Source organism: Plectropomus leopardus, chromosome 6 (genome assembly GCF_008729295.1).
Source record: "Plectropomus leopardus isolate mb chromosome 6, YSFRI_Pleo_2.0, whole genome shotgun sequence".
In the NCBI taxonomy this organism is placed as follows: Eukaryota; Metazoa; Chordata; class Actinopteri; order Perciformes; family Serranidae; genus Plectropomus; species Plectropomus leopardus.
Genome location: NC_056468.1, coordinates 19,047,075 through 19,062,449, shown reverse-complemented (window position 1 = coordinate 19,062,449; position 15,375 = coordinate 19,047,075). Strand labels below are relative to the sequence as shown.

Sequence of the window (15,375 nt, the reverse complement as noted above, 5' to 3'; positions counted from 1 at the left end):
TTCAAACAACAAACCAGTTGTGTTTTAGCATGCCATTGCTGATTTTCCAGCAGCTTTTTAGGCACTAAACGTGGGTTTTTTGTAGCAACTGATTGGTTGGGGTAGTGCCATGAAAAGCAGTTGTTTTTTAAAGAGACATTTCCAGCAGGAATTGTGTCTCTAAAATCATGTAAAAATGTAAAAAATCAGCCAAAAGATGTTATTTTCATAACTATAACCAATGGGTTCTTTGTGCCTAAGCTTAACAAACATGACCCACAGCATGTAAAGTTTCAATGTCTGCTACATAATAAAATACAAATGTTATGTATCCATGTTTTGCAAAAATCTACAATGATTCAACAACTATGCAGCTAATTGGGCTGCTCAGAAGGCAGCAGGCTCACTGTATCTCTCAGATCTTTTAAATCAAGGCACAAGACTTTTCTGTTTGTTCAAATAATTATGCATTTCTTACACTGCAACTTTTCTTCTTGTATTTATAAGTCTTAGTCTTCTATTTTTTTCTGTGTCCTTTAGTAATATGTTTCTTTTTGCACTTTGTAATGTTTTCTGTGAAGCACTTTGAATAACGTTGTTGAAATGTGCAAAAAGTGTTACTACGCTTTTGTACCTAGTAAGTCACTGTCATTTGTTCATGTATAATTCTTTATCTTTTGTTTGGCAGACCGGTGATAGTGGAGATCCCCCACTTTGCCGCTCTGGGTCGAGGTGACCGGGAGCTTGTGGTGTTGAGGAGCGAGAATGGCTCAGTCTGGAAAGAACATCGCAATCGCTATGGCGACGAGGTGCTAGAAACAATCCTCAACGGGATGGATGAGGGTAAGAGTTTACATGCTGGATCTCAGACTGACATTCAGACATGACACTGGGTGTCGTCACTTCCTGAAAGTTTAACCCTCTTCTGGCTCCTCAGAATTAGAAAGTCAAGAGGAGCTCGGGAAGAAGCGAATCCGTCGCATCATCTCCACCGACTTCCCCCTTTACTTTGCTGTTGTATCACGAGTCCAGCAAGAGAGCGATTTGATCGGACCAGAAGGAGGTTCGCTGACAAGTAAACTGGTGCCACTGGTCCAGGCCACGTTTCCTGAGACAGCAGTCACCAAACGAGTCCGCCTGGGGCTGCAGGTGAGATGGGACGATGAGGAGAAGGAAGGAGAAGAAAGACAGAATCGTTAATGCCTGTGTTTGCCTGAAAAGAAAAAAGCATGTGGGATGTATATTGATTGATTTTGGAATGACCTGATCATATCGGCACTTGGTGATTCCTGATTAAGTTTTCTTTTGTTTCTTTATTTTGCTTTTTCTTTTGCATTTTTAGAGGACCTTTTAATTTCACACAGTGCATGCACTTGGCACCTTTATATAACTGTGGACCGCTCATTTAGTGCCGATATGTTGTTGTTTGTTTTATCTTTCTCATTAATGTATTTATATCCTTGAAAAAGCCCTGAATTTACTATATATTAACACATTAATTTGAGGTATCAGTCAGTCAAACATTACTTGATGGGAAATCATCTGCTTTATACTCACTGCACAGGGGTTTTGGTAACACGAATGTCTGGAAAATGGGCTAAAAGTTTTGTCTTACACAGAAAAGGGTGAAAGCTGCAACTGATCTTCAAACGTTGCATCTCTGAAGCTTTTACCACCCTTCTGTGTGTTTGACTACACTTAACAGGTCTTGATGATTTCTCAAACATACACACCAAAGACAAGAAAAATACATTTTTTAGCACCACGCTCAGTTTTACAGCAAAAACTTACTTTATTTACACAAGCATCCACTTATGTTTAAAATTCTGTTTCAAATTTAAACATTAAAAAGGAATTATTAATAACATACCATCTGACAATTAGCTGTAAAATCAACATTTTGGAATGGTATTTTATGAAATGGTTAAATTTCAAATTACAATTATCCAGTCATCAATCATAAGATTTTATTTTTTTTCTTGGCACATTGATACTTTTAATTTTTACAATTTAAGTTTCCAGGCATTTCAAAATAGGGCTGGGCAATATATCGCTGATATATCAATATCATGATATGAAACAGATATCATTTTGAATTCTTTGATATCATAATGTGGACAATGTTGTCTTTAACACTTTAGTGATGCAATTTTTGAACGTATCAGACTGTTTTAGCTGGTCTATTATATATATTTACACACCTCATCATTATATCTAAATAACAGATGATTATTTATCAAAAATCTCATTGCGTAAATATTTTGTGAAAGCACCAATAGTCAGCGTTACAAATTGTTGCAATATTGATATCGAGACATTTGGTCAAAAATATTGTGATATTTTGATTTTCTCCATATTGCCCCGCCCAATATGTCAAACATTGGTTTGGTTTATAGAAAGAAAATTACATTAAATGTCATCTTTTCCCTTTTCATAATTCTTTGCAGTAGATGTTTGTTATATAAATATGCAGCATTTTCGCAGATTTGCTGATTTGGGTTTTTTTATGGCTCCATTTGCACACAATTTCATTTTACAATCTTTTTTCCAGTGTGCAGATTTTATTACAGTTCAAGACTAATATTGCATTCATATCTGTTTCTAACAAAATGATTATTCTAATTAAAAAAATAAGTCCTCGATGAATATGTAGGTTAGAAACTTAAGAATTTTAATAATCAGATGGAAACCCTTAATTCCAAAGTCAGAATCAGTTTCAATAAACCAAAATAAAAGGTAGTTTCTGTATGAATGGACTTTTTACTGTGTGTCCTTTAGACACATGGCTGATTTAATACTGAGCTAAATATGTCTTGTAAACTAACATGCTACCACACATGCCGTAACCTCTATGCTGAAAGTAGTGAATGTAACTGAATGTAAGTAAAATAGAAATTATTATACTTTTCTAATAACTATTTCTTATTTTTTAGGAACATATCTATTTAATTAAACTGTAGCTGTCATATCATGAGTTGCCTTTAAAACCTGCAATGCCTTTTTCTTTGATATTGATTTTGTATTAATGACTGTATAAGTTTAATGTTAACACAAATTGTTACATTTTACAATAAAAAAGTTTTTAAGTCTACAACCAATTTGTTTATTTGTTTATTCACTGTGAACTTCTCTCTCTCTCTTTTTCTCCTCACCTTTAATTTTTCCCTGTTTGGTTGTGCTTTATTTTTTATTTTTTTTTTACCCTTTTTTTCCTCATTGTACCACATCATCCATCAAACATTGTCTCATTCTACCTGCCACCCTGCTATCCAACATCTTTTATTTTTTAAATTTCTGTTGCCTGTTAATATATTTCTCTCTTTTGTCCAATTTCCCTTATTTCTACCACATCATCAAATCTGTGCCCGTGTTACGTACCCCCTCTCCCCACCATTTACTTTCAACCTCAGGCTCAGCCAGTTCCAGACGAGCTGGTTGCAAAGCTGCTTGGTAACCAGGCAAACTTTAGCCCCGTGGTCACTGTGGAGCCTCGGCGGCGCAAGTTCCACCGGCCCATCGGTCTGCGCATCCCCCTGCCCCCATCCTGGAGGGAAAGCCCCCGAGACTCTGGGGAGGGCGACACCACCAGTCTGCGTCTGCTTTGTTCTGTCATAGGTAATGCATGCCATGGTTGAGTGTGATTGTGTTGGCTGGAGAGCGTCCCATCCATGGCAAGAGACGATTAATGGGTTAAAACTAGTTTGCGGTGATAAAAGATGTCTTCCGTTTGACCTTTGCTGATGCCAGATTAACCAGTTTGCTCTTTCTCATCCTGTCTGATTCCCAGGTGGCACAGCTCCAGCCCAATGGGAAGACATTACTGGCACCACCAAGCTTATGTATGCTAAAGACTGTGCCAGTTTCACAACCAATGTTTCAGCACGGTAAGTTACCTGGCAACATACATTACGGTCATCATACCATAAAGTTTGATGCAAGTCATTGCCATCTCAAATCGTTTTGCCAAACAGCTCAACTGATTGATATGATAACATGTATTGTTTCTTGTCAGATTCTGGCTTGCAGACTGTCCTCGGACAGCTGAGGCTGTCTCTTTTGCAAACCTGCTCTACCGAGAGCTGTCAGCCGTTCCCTACATGGCCAAGTTTGTGGTGTTTGCAAAGATGAACGAGCTGCGTGAGGGCCGCCTGCGCTGCTACTGTATGACCGACGATAAGATGGATAAAACCCTGGAACAACATGAGAACTTCACAGAGGTGGCTCGCAGCAGAGACATAGAGGTCAGTTCTGAGACAGTTCATCATATCGATGTGGTAAAAATGTAATGTGGTGAAGGCCAATGCCTTTGCTCTGTATTGCAGGTGATGGAGGGAATGCCTCTCCACCTGGAGTGTTCAGGGAACCTCGTGCCCGTGAGGAAGGCCACCCAGCAGCCGCGCTGCTTCAGCTTCCAGGCCTTCAGAGATAACAGACTTCCTGTCTCTGTTAAGGTATTAACATTTGTCTTTCTTTTACAGTTCTTTCTACAGTTTTATGTTTTTTGTTACTCCCTTAATACTCCACCAGCTCTGTCTCTGCTTCACATACCCGTATGTATGTGTCCTCATTCCTTGTGTCTGTGTGTCTAAGGTGAGAGACAGCAGTAAAGAGCACACTGGATTTCTGTCTTTCCTGCGCAAGTCCACCAAGTATGAGGACAGTCAACATGTGCTCTGTAACCTCAACATTACCATGCCTCCATGTATCAAGGTAAAGCTCCCAAAGTAACACATGCAGTGTATTATTAGGGTACTGGGAAATGCCCCCAGTACTGCCTAAATTCTCAGGTAGAGGTTAGTACGCAAGTCTATGCACTGATCTAATACCACCGAATTTGTATTGAAACTTTAAAACAATTTTACACAAAAACTGCAAATTTCCAGGAAATCAATTCTTTGCTACTCTAAATTCGTGAAGAAGAAACTTTTTGCAGAGAAAAAGTGCAATATTATCCATCAGCAAAAACTACATAATAAAAGAAAGGTCTTTGGCGTTCATTCTCTTTATTCATGTTTTACACAGTGCTTAACTTGAGCCATGCGATACAACAATGATAGCAATAATTTCACATCAATACAGGGTCAGTAGTATAAAGCTGCTTCTTTTTTTTAACGTAATGGTGTCAGAGCTGTACTCTGTGTAAGCCAGAATGCAAATTCAGGAATTGCTATCTTTGTTGAGAAGAAAAAATGGTATCAGACCAACTCTACTTCTCGGGTATTAACTGAAACAGTCCAGGACCAAGTAATGTCAAAACTTCTCCAGTCAAGTGATTGTCAAATTTGAAATGATGAAATGATACCCGGCTCAAGTATTTAGTTATGGTCGTTTTCCTTTGATGACAGACTTTAGTGTTGTTTGCTTGTGCCTAGCAGATTGTTGGGAGTGAAGACCGGAGGCGAACTCTGACCCCGCTGGCTTTGAGAGAAAGATACAGCGCCTTAAATGAACCTGCTATGGGTATGAGGCTCTCACTTTCCTGCTTGTAAATTATTGTTCCTGCTTATTTTCTCTTGATGACATATCAATATACAATATATGATTGCATTTTTTCCATCATTCTACTTCAACGACAGCCATATTTCTTATACGGAATCAATGAGCGTTGCATTACAGGAATAATCTCAACTGCAGCATTAGTCAGATGTTAAATAGTCAGTTTTGGTCTGATTTGTGCAGCATCGATGAGCGCCATGGAGAGGACAGAGCTAAAGATGGCTGTGATTGCAGAGCAGTTGGGGCTGAGCTGGGCTGGTGAGTGAACAAGAATATAGTGAATCTGTTTTATGTGTTGCTAACCATCCGTGTTTACCTTATGTCTGACAAGCTTGTCTAGCTCGCTGCTGATTAAGTTCTAACATGGCAACCAGCCAATGAAACTAATTATTTCCTGTTTTCCTGCCAAGAGCCGTAGCTGTTTGACAGACTATTCTGCCTCTTCTGGATAGAGCGACTGTGAAGCAAAGCACCATTTAAAGACTGTGTACACTAACAGCATGACTCAAAGGTGAAATGATGTAAATATTTCCCTCACTTAATTGATCTCCTCTGTCTTATTGTCTACACAGAGTTGGCACGTGAGCTTCAGCTCAGCGTGGATGACATCAACAAGATCCGTGTGGAGAATCCAAACTCATTGCTGGAGCAGAGCTCTGCGCTGCTCAACCTGTGGGCCACCCGCGAGGGCAAGAGGGCTAAGAGTGAGTATATCAGACCTCAGGCCCCGTCTGCACATATACAGATTTTATTTTGTAATTAATATTTTCCCCTTCCATCTTTACACCTCCACACTGGTGGACACAAAAAACGCTGGATGCAGATGATTCTGTTTGTCTGCAAAGAGGTGCAGCAATATTGAGATTAAGAGTTGTCATTAGACTAAGGGTCCAAGGACAGGGGGGTGTCATATGGCTAATTATGATTTGTGATTTGGACTTGATAGATCAAATTGAAATTTAATTGAAATTACTATTTGAACAGCCCTTTGGGGCATGCTTTGTGATCGGCTACAATGAACTTTAACTTGATGAATCTGTAAACTACTTTGGTTATGAAATGTACTATATTAATACATTTTCCTTGCCTAAACAAAGTGGTGGTAACAAAATGTAAAAAAACCCAAAACATAACAGTAAGTTTGTCTTACGTTGTTATTACTTTTGGTACATGCCTTTTACACAAAGCGGTAAAGGGAAAGGGCATGTGCGAATTGAGTAGATGATGTCATTGTTTCCCAAATGTCTACACAGATACAAAGTAATATGAGTTCTGAAAAATCTGCACCTAAGAAAACAAACTGTAGTGACCTAAAATTCAGTTTGTGTGCAGGTGACAGGCAAAAACGGAAATATCAGTTCTCAAAAATATCTGTATATGTGTAGACAGGGCCTGAGACTGCTTTGAGTTTCTCTCATCTTATTATGTCTCTATTTAGGCAACTTTCTATCTCTTTAACTGAGTCAAAGTCACATTATTGTTGTAATGGTGTTGCTGTTTTTCCTGGAAACCCCCTTCCCCTCCTTCTCTCTCTCCTTGTCTGCTTGTGTCTCTCCTCCACATGTCTACTCTGCAGTGGAGAGCTTGTACGCAGCTCTGAAGAGTATTGACCGTATGGACATAGTCAACATGTTGGAGGGCCAGCCGCCTCAGCCCACCAGACAATCGCGTGATCTCGCCAGACGTCGACACAACGAGAGAGACAACCTCTCCCCTGGTATGACCAATGGTAAGTTTCCTCCCAAAATCCCACAATGCAGCCCCTTCTTCCCCATGTCCCCTTTTGCCTTGACCCTGAGCCATCTCTCCAATAAACAAACCTCCTCGCTCCCAAAAATCCCCTGAAGGCGAAGTGAAGTGTGTTTCCCTCTGTATTCTCTCTCTGCTGTCTTTCTTATTTTATCCCCCCTTGTGATGCTGTTGTGTATGAAAGCTGCCACAAACGTCAAACCTTTGCAGGACTGCAACATGCAGAGGGACTCAGGACACTCCTACTGTGCTACAGCCTCCGTAGTGCCTTTGGTTACACATTTCTCCATGTATTCATTTAATGTGACAAAAAGTAGAATGAAAAAAGTATGATTAAATGCTGAATCTACAGAGTTTACAAGTATCCCCTTACTGAACAGCTTTTTCAGCAAACTTCACGTAGAAATAAGTACCTTTAATATTTAGAATTTAATTAGTTTTACTGTTGTTGTTATTTCTGTTATTTTGTGCTCTAATGTCAAAGAATTAGTTTAGTCAGTATTTGATTATGTTAAGAGTTTTTATTGCCCGTTCATAATGTAAAAGGACTACATTTTATAGTGATATTTTGACTATAACACAACGCATTGTCATACATGATCGGCCTAAGTAGATCATACATGTAAGTACAGCCTAGCTTAACTGACCCCCTTACCAACTGTCAGTCCTCAGTCTTTTACTCCTTTTCCTCATGGTTTCCTTCACACATGCATACCCTACATCTTATTGACTCCATTTTCACCTCTGGACTGGTGTGAGCTCCCCTTCGTACCGGACTGGCTTTTCCTCTCTGTGTCCCGTGCAGATGATGAGTCAGTCTGACAGGCGACAGGTCAGATTCTGTGAAAACTGGAGCAATACTCAGAGATGTAACGATGCATAGAGATATGGCCATGAGGGTCAAAGGGTGAAAAGGGAGATATTCAGATCACAGCTGCAGTGAATCTGATAACCGTGTATCTGTCTTGTCTGTCTCTCTGTCTGGCTATCTGCCTCCCAAAGGCCGTTCCTGCTTTGATATGCGTTTTTTAAAAAAAGGTCGGCACTTTGAAAACCTGTATATTGTGTCTTCTGCTAATCGCACACAGACGGGTTTCAAGAGGTTTATGATTTATTGTCCGGATTAAGTTAAAGCACAGTGACTAAATGGAGGACCAAAACTGACTTTTTAGGCAAAACAAAAACCCAAAACATGTCATTGAACAAAAAAATCAGACAAATTCAGAAATCATCACAAATAAACAAAACAGGCAAAGAAATGAAGATAAATTCATAAATTCTCAAAGAAACTGAAAATAATCATTCCATCTTTAAAGTAAACATTGTGGTGGACATGGATGGACCAAATACATGCAATTATTTATCAGTTTCTTTGTGCATTAGATATATTTATTCTTAGAAAAAAAACCTTTGGTTTTGCAGATTAATTTATTCATTTCATTTCAAACTAATAGTGTGACATTTTGGGAAATATGCTTTTTCACTTTCTTGCTGAGGAAAATTGATACCACTGTCAGGTCTGTACAGTGAATTTTAAGCAACTGCTCCTGGAAATCGCTGGTTAGTTTAACATAAAGACTTGAAACAGGTGGAAACAGCTAACCTAGCATGTGGCAAGTTGAATCTGATAGCCAAGTGCACAGTTTTGTTTCGGTTTAGGTTGAATGACATCTTTACTTGAAACGCCATCAAAGGGCTTTGAGGTAGGCTACATTTTATTTTTTTTGGTGGATATATCAGGGGTTGTTACCCAATCAGCAGCGACATGTATATCAACCAAATTCTGATTGATATTATCTTATTGTACAAACAATATATTTTTTTTCACACTTACTTTGGCAATGTAGACGTATTGTCTTTCCCATGGTTATTAAGTCCTTTGAATGCACTAAATTAAACTCAGTAATATTAAAAGACACCTTTGTAACACAACAGGGTGTTTAATGCACCACCATTTTTGTTAAAATCAATGTTTTGCAACATTTTGTCAGGGCTCAGTGCAGCCTGACTAGCTGTTTTAGTGTGGGTGCAGTATCTTCCAGGAGTCTCAGCTGGGGTGCGTTCAATCTCAAAACTGCTACTGTTTCTAGAGTTGAGTGACATGTTTCCTTGAAACATTGGAAAACAGTGTGCAACGGGCTTTGAGGAATACTTTATCCCGTTTAGTGGGTGTGTCAGAGGTGTATCCAGTCAACAACGACGTGTATATCAATCAAATTTTTTCACAATTCACACTCAGCACACTAAGCTAAGCTAACTGCCGGCTCGTGGTGGCTTCATATTTACTGTACAAATATGAGATCCTCTCATCTCACCCTCTGCAACATAGCAAATAAGCATATATCCCAAAATGGGGAACTGCTCCTTTAAGTCAGGTTCAGTCCTCCAGGGTTCAGCCTTTTTTTTTAAATTATCGAAATTATATTTTGTTTTTGTTTTTCTTAAGAAGTTTTACAGAAAAGGCGGACAGAATATCACCGAGACTAGAGGAATCAGTTACACTGCATCCTTAATTCTATCTTTCTCTGTCTTCACCTGTCTTCCCCTCTATTTGTCAAAACAATGTCTGTAGGATTTTACTTATCCGTTTTCCTTTGTAGTTCCAGTGCACCTCTATTGTAGGTAAGCACATTTTGAAGGTTTATTTAAGATCATTTCCAGATTAGGACTGATAAAAAAATACAGTAGATCATCTTAGACTTTTCTAAGAGGACATTGAGGTTGTCTCTGCCTGTGGCTGCATGGGGAGTAGTCTGAGTCACTTTAAGGCTAATGTTGAATGTCCTTTTGGGAGCCCTGTTTTCATCCCTGTGAATCTGTCCCTCTCTCTGTGTTTCTCTGGACATGTCATCTGCAGCCTAGCCGCCCTACTCTTCCTCCTTCTCACTCCTCTCCGAACTCTGACCTCATGCCGACCTCATGTTGACCTCTGACCCACATCTTTATCTTTTTTTTCTTATTTTTTGCGACTAGTCGTGCATTTTCTTTATTTTTTGTGCTCTTGAAAACCCCACCTTATTAAGTGTCCGCTCTTTGATCGATACCCCTCACACAGACTGTGTACTCAGCACCCACTGGGAGGGGGGAGGTGACCCTCGCTCTCTCTCGCTGTTTCTGTCTGTGGCCATTACCCTCTTATATATTCCTCTTCCTCTCTTGCTGCCCTTCTTTTCTATAATTCCCTCTCCGTCCTCTCCCTCTCTTCCCATCCCTTCTCTCCCTGCCCTCCTGCCTGTCTGCATGTGCATGTGGCTGACTTTCATCGCTCATCTCCCCGTGTTTGCATGGAGACACTGGGACAAGGGGCAGGAGTAACACTGGCTTGTTGGAGATGACGACTCAAACACTGCATTGGCACTTAATGCTGCTTGACCAACAGAAACGTGTTCTTGCACAGCATGCATACTGAGAGCAACCCTACAGTCTCTCTAATCCTCCTCAGTGATCTGTCCCAAAGGGGGTAAAAAAGGCCACAAACCTTTTTTTGCGAACTGTGACTTGCGTCTGCTCTGTTCATGTATGAATGTTGTGGTTGTTTTGTATGTCACTGATTCTCTGTAAACTGTGTCCATCTGATGGGTTATTTTGTGTGAAATATATGTTTTTTATGTCTTTGTGAGTGTTGTATGAGGGTCAATCTAACATTGTTCCTCCCCTTCTTGTAAATGTGTTTATTTTTTAATGTGAACTCATTAACCAGTCTGTGTGAGTGTATCAGTGTGAGCGTCTTTATCTGTGTTTTAAGCTGTATAGTATAAGTGTTTTGTGTCCTTCACATACACGTGTATCAGTGTTTAAGTGTCTGGACTAAATGCGTATATCTCCTTTACATGTGTTTTTATGTGAGCTTCACTGCTTTGTTTTTCTGTCTTTCAGTCAGGGGGCTCAGGCAATCATTTTCCATATTTCACATTCGCCCATTCCTTCAGTTTCCTTCTTTTCCAAATCTCTTTCTCTTAACATCATTGCTTCATCTTCTAAACATGGAGAGAGAGAGGACTGACAAACTTGGTCATTATCTAATTCATGGCAAAAAAAAAATCTTATTTGTATTTTGTGTTCTGTCACCAAATACAGACCTTTAACACAACTTGCAGGCTACTCGGAGAGCACAGACCTCCACCAAGGCCAAATGCCCTATGTTGTAATGTTGACAAAAGTGAAAAAAAAATTGGTGTGTCTGTCCTGTGATTCAGATTTGCTCAAAAATGTAATGGGTTCTTCCTGGGCCAATGCATCACCCTTTCACCAAGTTTCATGAAAATCAGATCTGTCGTTTTTCCATAATTCTGCTGACAAAAAATAAAATGAAAAAATGGCTTCAAGTTTCAACATAGTAAATTTCACCAACAGAAAGACTTACACACCTGGTGCTGCACCTCATTGACTTGCAAGAGAAATTATACAGAGGTCTGGTGACTCACATTTCACCTGTAAGTAATTCATGATATAGTATAACAGGATATCAGCTGATTTCAGTTAAATCTAGAGTCTATTCTAAATCTAATTAGATTTAGATGATTATATTAAAGCTGCTGCAGTTATATTACTTAGATTTAATGCTGCATCTACAGTGAAGCCAAAGGACAATTTTAGAAGCATTTGTGATGAGGGCCCCTAAACTTTAAAGGTGCAATGTGTGATGACTTGCCAAATGTTTTAGTGGGGGCAGCATTTCACCCTAAAGCCAACTAGTGCAAGATCTTTTACCTTTTTTAGTCTAATTAATAAACAATACTAAGACTGGCTTAATTTTTTAACTCATCATAAAACACACTTCATTCAAACTCAAATAAAACTTATCAACAATCCTTACTTCACCCATTTACAATATGTTGGATTTACATGCTGTTTTCCACCGCTGTCACTCACTGCCCGCTGAGCAGGGGCTCTTACGTGTTCTTTGGAGGCTGCACATTAAATTAGCAAAATAAAATGACAAAAATGACCCCAAAAAATTCCAACTAGCAATGAACATAGTCAATTGTCAGTAGCCAATATACTCATCCAATGGCCCTACCCTACTGACAAGCTCTCAGGGTAGCTCTACTTGTTTGTTCTCTCATGCTGGACAGGAGGCAGACTGGACGTAGTGACTCACATCACCTCTTGAGGTATAAATGTTTTGACAAGACATGACAGGCCAGGGCAAGACAGTTAGTATTCTTATTTCAGTAGATAACTCTGCAAAATAACACATAGATGTCTGTTTTAAACTGAAATTCTGCCCATTCTATTTTCACTTTATAAGGTAAAGCATTATACAAAATTATATATATATAAATATATATATATATATATATATATATATATATATATATATATATATATATATATATATATATATATAGGATATATATTTAGGATTGCTAATTCTATAGACAGTTAAGAGGCTGAGAGAGAAAGCAGAAAGTAGGACGAGTCCTTCTCGCCACTTGGTGTCACAAATATCTGCTGCACTCTCAGCAGTACTCAACAGCAGCACTGCCAACTGTGAATCAAGTTACACCCCACAGCTCTGCACAGCGTCCTCATCACTATACACTACACACACACTGTCGGCCTCTCTCATGCAGGAGCTGAACTGCCTCCTCTTCTTGCTCTTATCTAGATACTGTGTGCCCTGCAAAACATCCCGTTTCATCCTCTGGTTAATGCACTTCCTGCAGTGTCACAGTCACAGTGCCACTCACACTTTTCTTGACATATAATGCCATTTATCAACATTTTAACAAGTATTCACCTAATTTCCATGGTAGTTTTTCAGTGTAATTTGTTCAGTCTGAACCAAGATGGACACAAGACAGATTTTAATAAAAGTGTATTATGGATTTTTCATTCTTCTTCTTCTTCTTCTTCTTCTTTCTTCTTCTTCTTCTTCTTCTTCTTCTTCTTCTTCTTCTTCTTCTTCTTCTTATTATTATTTTATTTATTTATTTATTTTTACAAAATATTAAATTATTATTTAAAAAACATTACTGCTGCTGTGGCATTGTGTGCCATCATGCCAGGTCTATCTTTACAAAAAACAATTTATCATTACAAAGGGTGTTCAGGACAGATAAAGGAGTGACTTGAGTCCACGGCCCATTAACATTGTACACTTTTACTAATTGATTATATTGCACTTGAAATACAAATCTATGTTTGAGGCAGCAACCATGTGACTTTTCACAACAGAAGGAAAATCAACTCCTGTGTGTTTTCATAAATATCAGTACTATTGTAGGTTATGGTTCATACAGTTGTGTTATATTGTATGTATTACAGTAAATATTTGTCAATGAGAGAGCAAGTTAGTGTGGATTGGGCTGATGTGTGTGTGCTGGTGTGTGTGAGGAGAGAGCGAGATTGCCTGCGTGCATGCTATCCAGCCTGACAACAATATTAACCTGCCTGGTCTTGAGTGGGTTTGAATGCATGCATATCTGAGTGTGAGTGTATGTGTGTGATTGTATGAGTGTGATGGAGTGTGTTTATGGCATGTGAATGTGTGACAAAGTGAGTGTCCCTGCTGGACAGGTGTGTGTCCCGGCCCCATGTTGGGGGCAGAGGCAGTAATTCCTGTCCGTCTCCCTGCAGGTGGCAGCCAGCAGAGCAGCATCAGTCACTGCTTGGGTCCAAACCAAAGTGTCAGTCTCTCAGTCCATCCGGCTGTGTCTGCTGCTGCTGCCGCTGCTGCTCTCGCCGTCAGCGCTGGCTGATCGAGCTTGACAAACCCTCTTCTAAAAGCTGCCCTTTGCTCTCTTGTCCTAAGCTCCTTGCACTTTTATTCTAGCTCCTATTGTCTTGGCCCTCCCCTCTCTCCTTCTCCACTCCTCTCCCATTTGTCCCTTCAGCCTCCTCTACTCCCCCCTTGATGCCCACCTCCTGGGCAGGGGCACTTACCCCCTCCCGGGGTCCGGGTGCTGTGGGGGTGAGGTGGGGAGGGAGGCGGGGGGCCTGGTGTCAGTGTGCCTCTCTCTGTCTCGCTCCAGGTTATGGGCTCGCGCAGGACGAGCTTCTCTCACCGGCCTCCATGCAGTACAGCCTGCCCTCCCCGCTGGGCGCTGAGCCTTACTGGCAGGAAGTCTCCAGTCTGGACTGTGCACCCATTGCCACCACAGAAGAAGACACCCTCATGGAGATGTCTGATGTGCAGGTGTGGCCCTCAGGCAACAGCCCGTCCCTGGTGCCCGTGGAGGACTCTTCGCTGGAGTGCAGCAATGCTGACGATTCAGAGGGTCTGCTGGGGCTGCCGTACGGAAGTCTGGGTCGGCCGGCTAGTCAGGCCAGCGCAGCCAGCGGAGGGGGTGGGGTGCTGAGTGGCTCCATTGAGCTGCCAGAAGACGATTCAGAGATGGGCGTTGACTCGCTCAGCACTGCCACGCCAGCCTCGCTTGGGGGCACCATCGCCGGGATGAATCTTAACGGGCTGAACAATGGTCAGGGGTCAGAGGCAAGTTCGGAGGTATCAGCACTCACCAGTACGACTGGTGGAGATGGAGCTGGAGGAGGAGGAGGAGGAGGAGGAGGGACGGGCTCAGAGGAAGGGCTTTCTCTTGTTGCAGGACAGCAAAGGGTGTATGCTCGGCTGAGTGAGTCACCTGGTCTGAGCTGTGTTGCAGACCGGAATGGAGACAGGTGAGTCAGGCCTCTGTCTGCCTCTCAGGTGACAAAGTTGCATGCCACTGGAGTTTGTATCTTATTTTCTCGCAGAAAAAGTGACCACAAAGGGTTTGTTATTATAGGTTGTTTCCTTGGAGAAAGCATGTACAGAACATGTGCCACCTCCACATTGATCCCTTCTCTTCCTCCAGGTCAGGTAACGGCGGAAACGGAGGTGGTGGCGGTTCTTTCCTTTCCTACCTGCAGGAGCAGACAGGCCCGGGGTGGATCCCTGTCACTGACCCTACACAGGCCTGGGTGGGCAGTCAGCCTAAACCCAGGCAGGCCATGGACACCATGATATCATCAGTATGTAACGCTGTGGATGGAGACCAGTCCCACGTGTCCCAGGAGGCCTTGCTTCAGCCGGTGAGGGACATGGGGCACTCGGAGATCTTACGGGGGCACTTCAGAGGTACCCAGCCATTTGAGAAGGGTTTGGGCTTCCCGCACAGGGTACCAGAGCTGAGGGCCTGGGATGATGTGCGCCTCAAGGGCCAGGTG

The 15,375-nt window shown here is 41.2% G+C and overlaps 1 protein-coding gene across 18 annotated transcripts in view; it reads left to right on the top strand.

Annotated features, from left to right (window-relative positions):
- The window catches only part of ank1a (ankyrin 1, erythrocytic a), a 132,815-nt gene that overhangs the window by 104,785 nt on the left and 12,655 nt on the right, over positions 1–15,375 (top strand). For 12 of the 18 annotated variants that reach the window (XM_042487611.1, XM_042487606.1, XM_042487604.1 and 9 more), the window contains 13 exons: positions 668–822; positions 917–1,128; positions 3,390–3,594; positions 3,767–3,863; positions 3,992–4,220; positions 4,302–4,430; positions 4,570–4,689; positions 5,352–5,439; positions 5,659–5,733; positions 6,048–6,179; positions 7,052–7,204; positions 14,202–14,847; positions 15,024–15,372. In XM_042487611.1, coding sequence (XP_042343545.1) covers positions 668–822; positions 917–1,128; positions 3,390–3,594; positions 3,767–3,863; positions 3,992–4,220; positions 4,302–4,430; positions 4,570–4,689; positions 5,352–5,439; positions 5,659–5,733; positions 6,048–6,179; positions 7,052–7,204; positions 14,202–14,847; positions 15,024–15,372 — 2,590 coding nt within the window. Of the gene's footprint in view, positions 1–667; positions 823–916; positions 1,129–3,389; positions 3,595–3,766; positions 3,864–3,991; positions 4,221–4,301; positions 4,431–4,569; positions 4,690–5,351; positions 5,440–5,658; positions 5,734–6,047; positions 6,180–7,051; positions 7,205–10,081; positions 10,650–14,201; positions 14,848–15,023; positions 15,373–15,375 lie in introns of those variants that run through there. The other 6 variants (XM_042487615.1, XM_042487616.1, XM_042487608.1 and 3 more) reach the window with 2 other exon arrangements.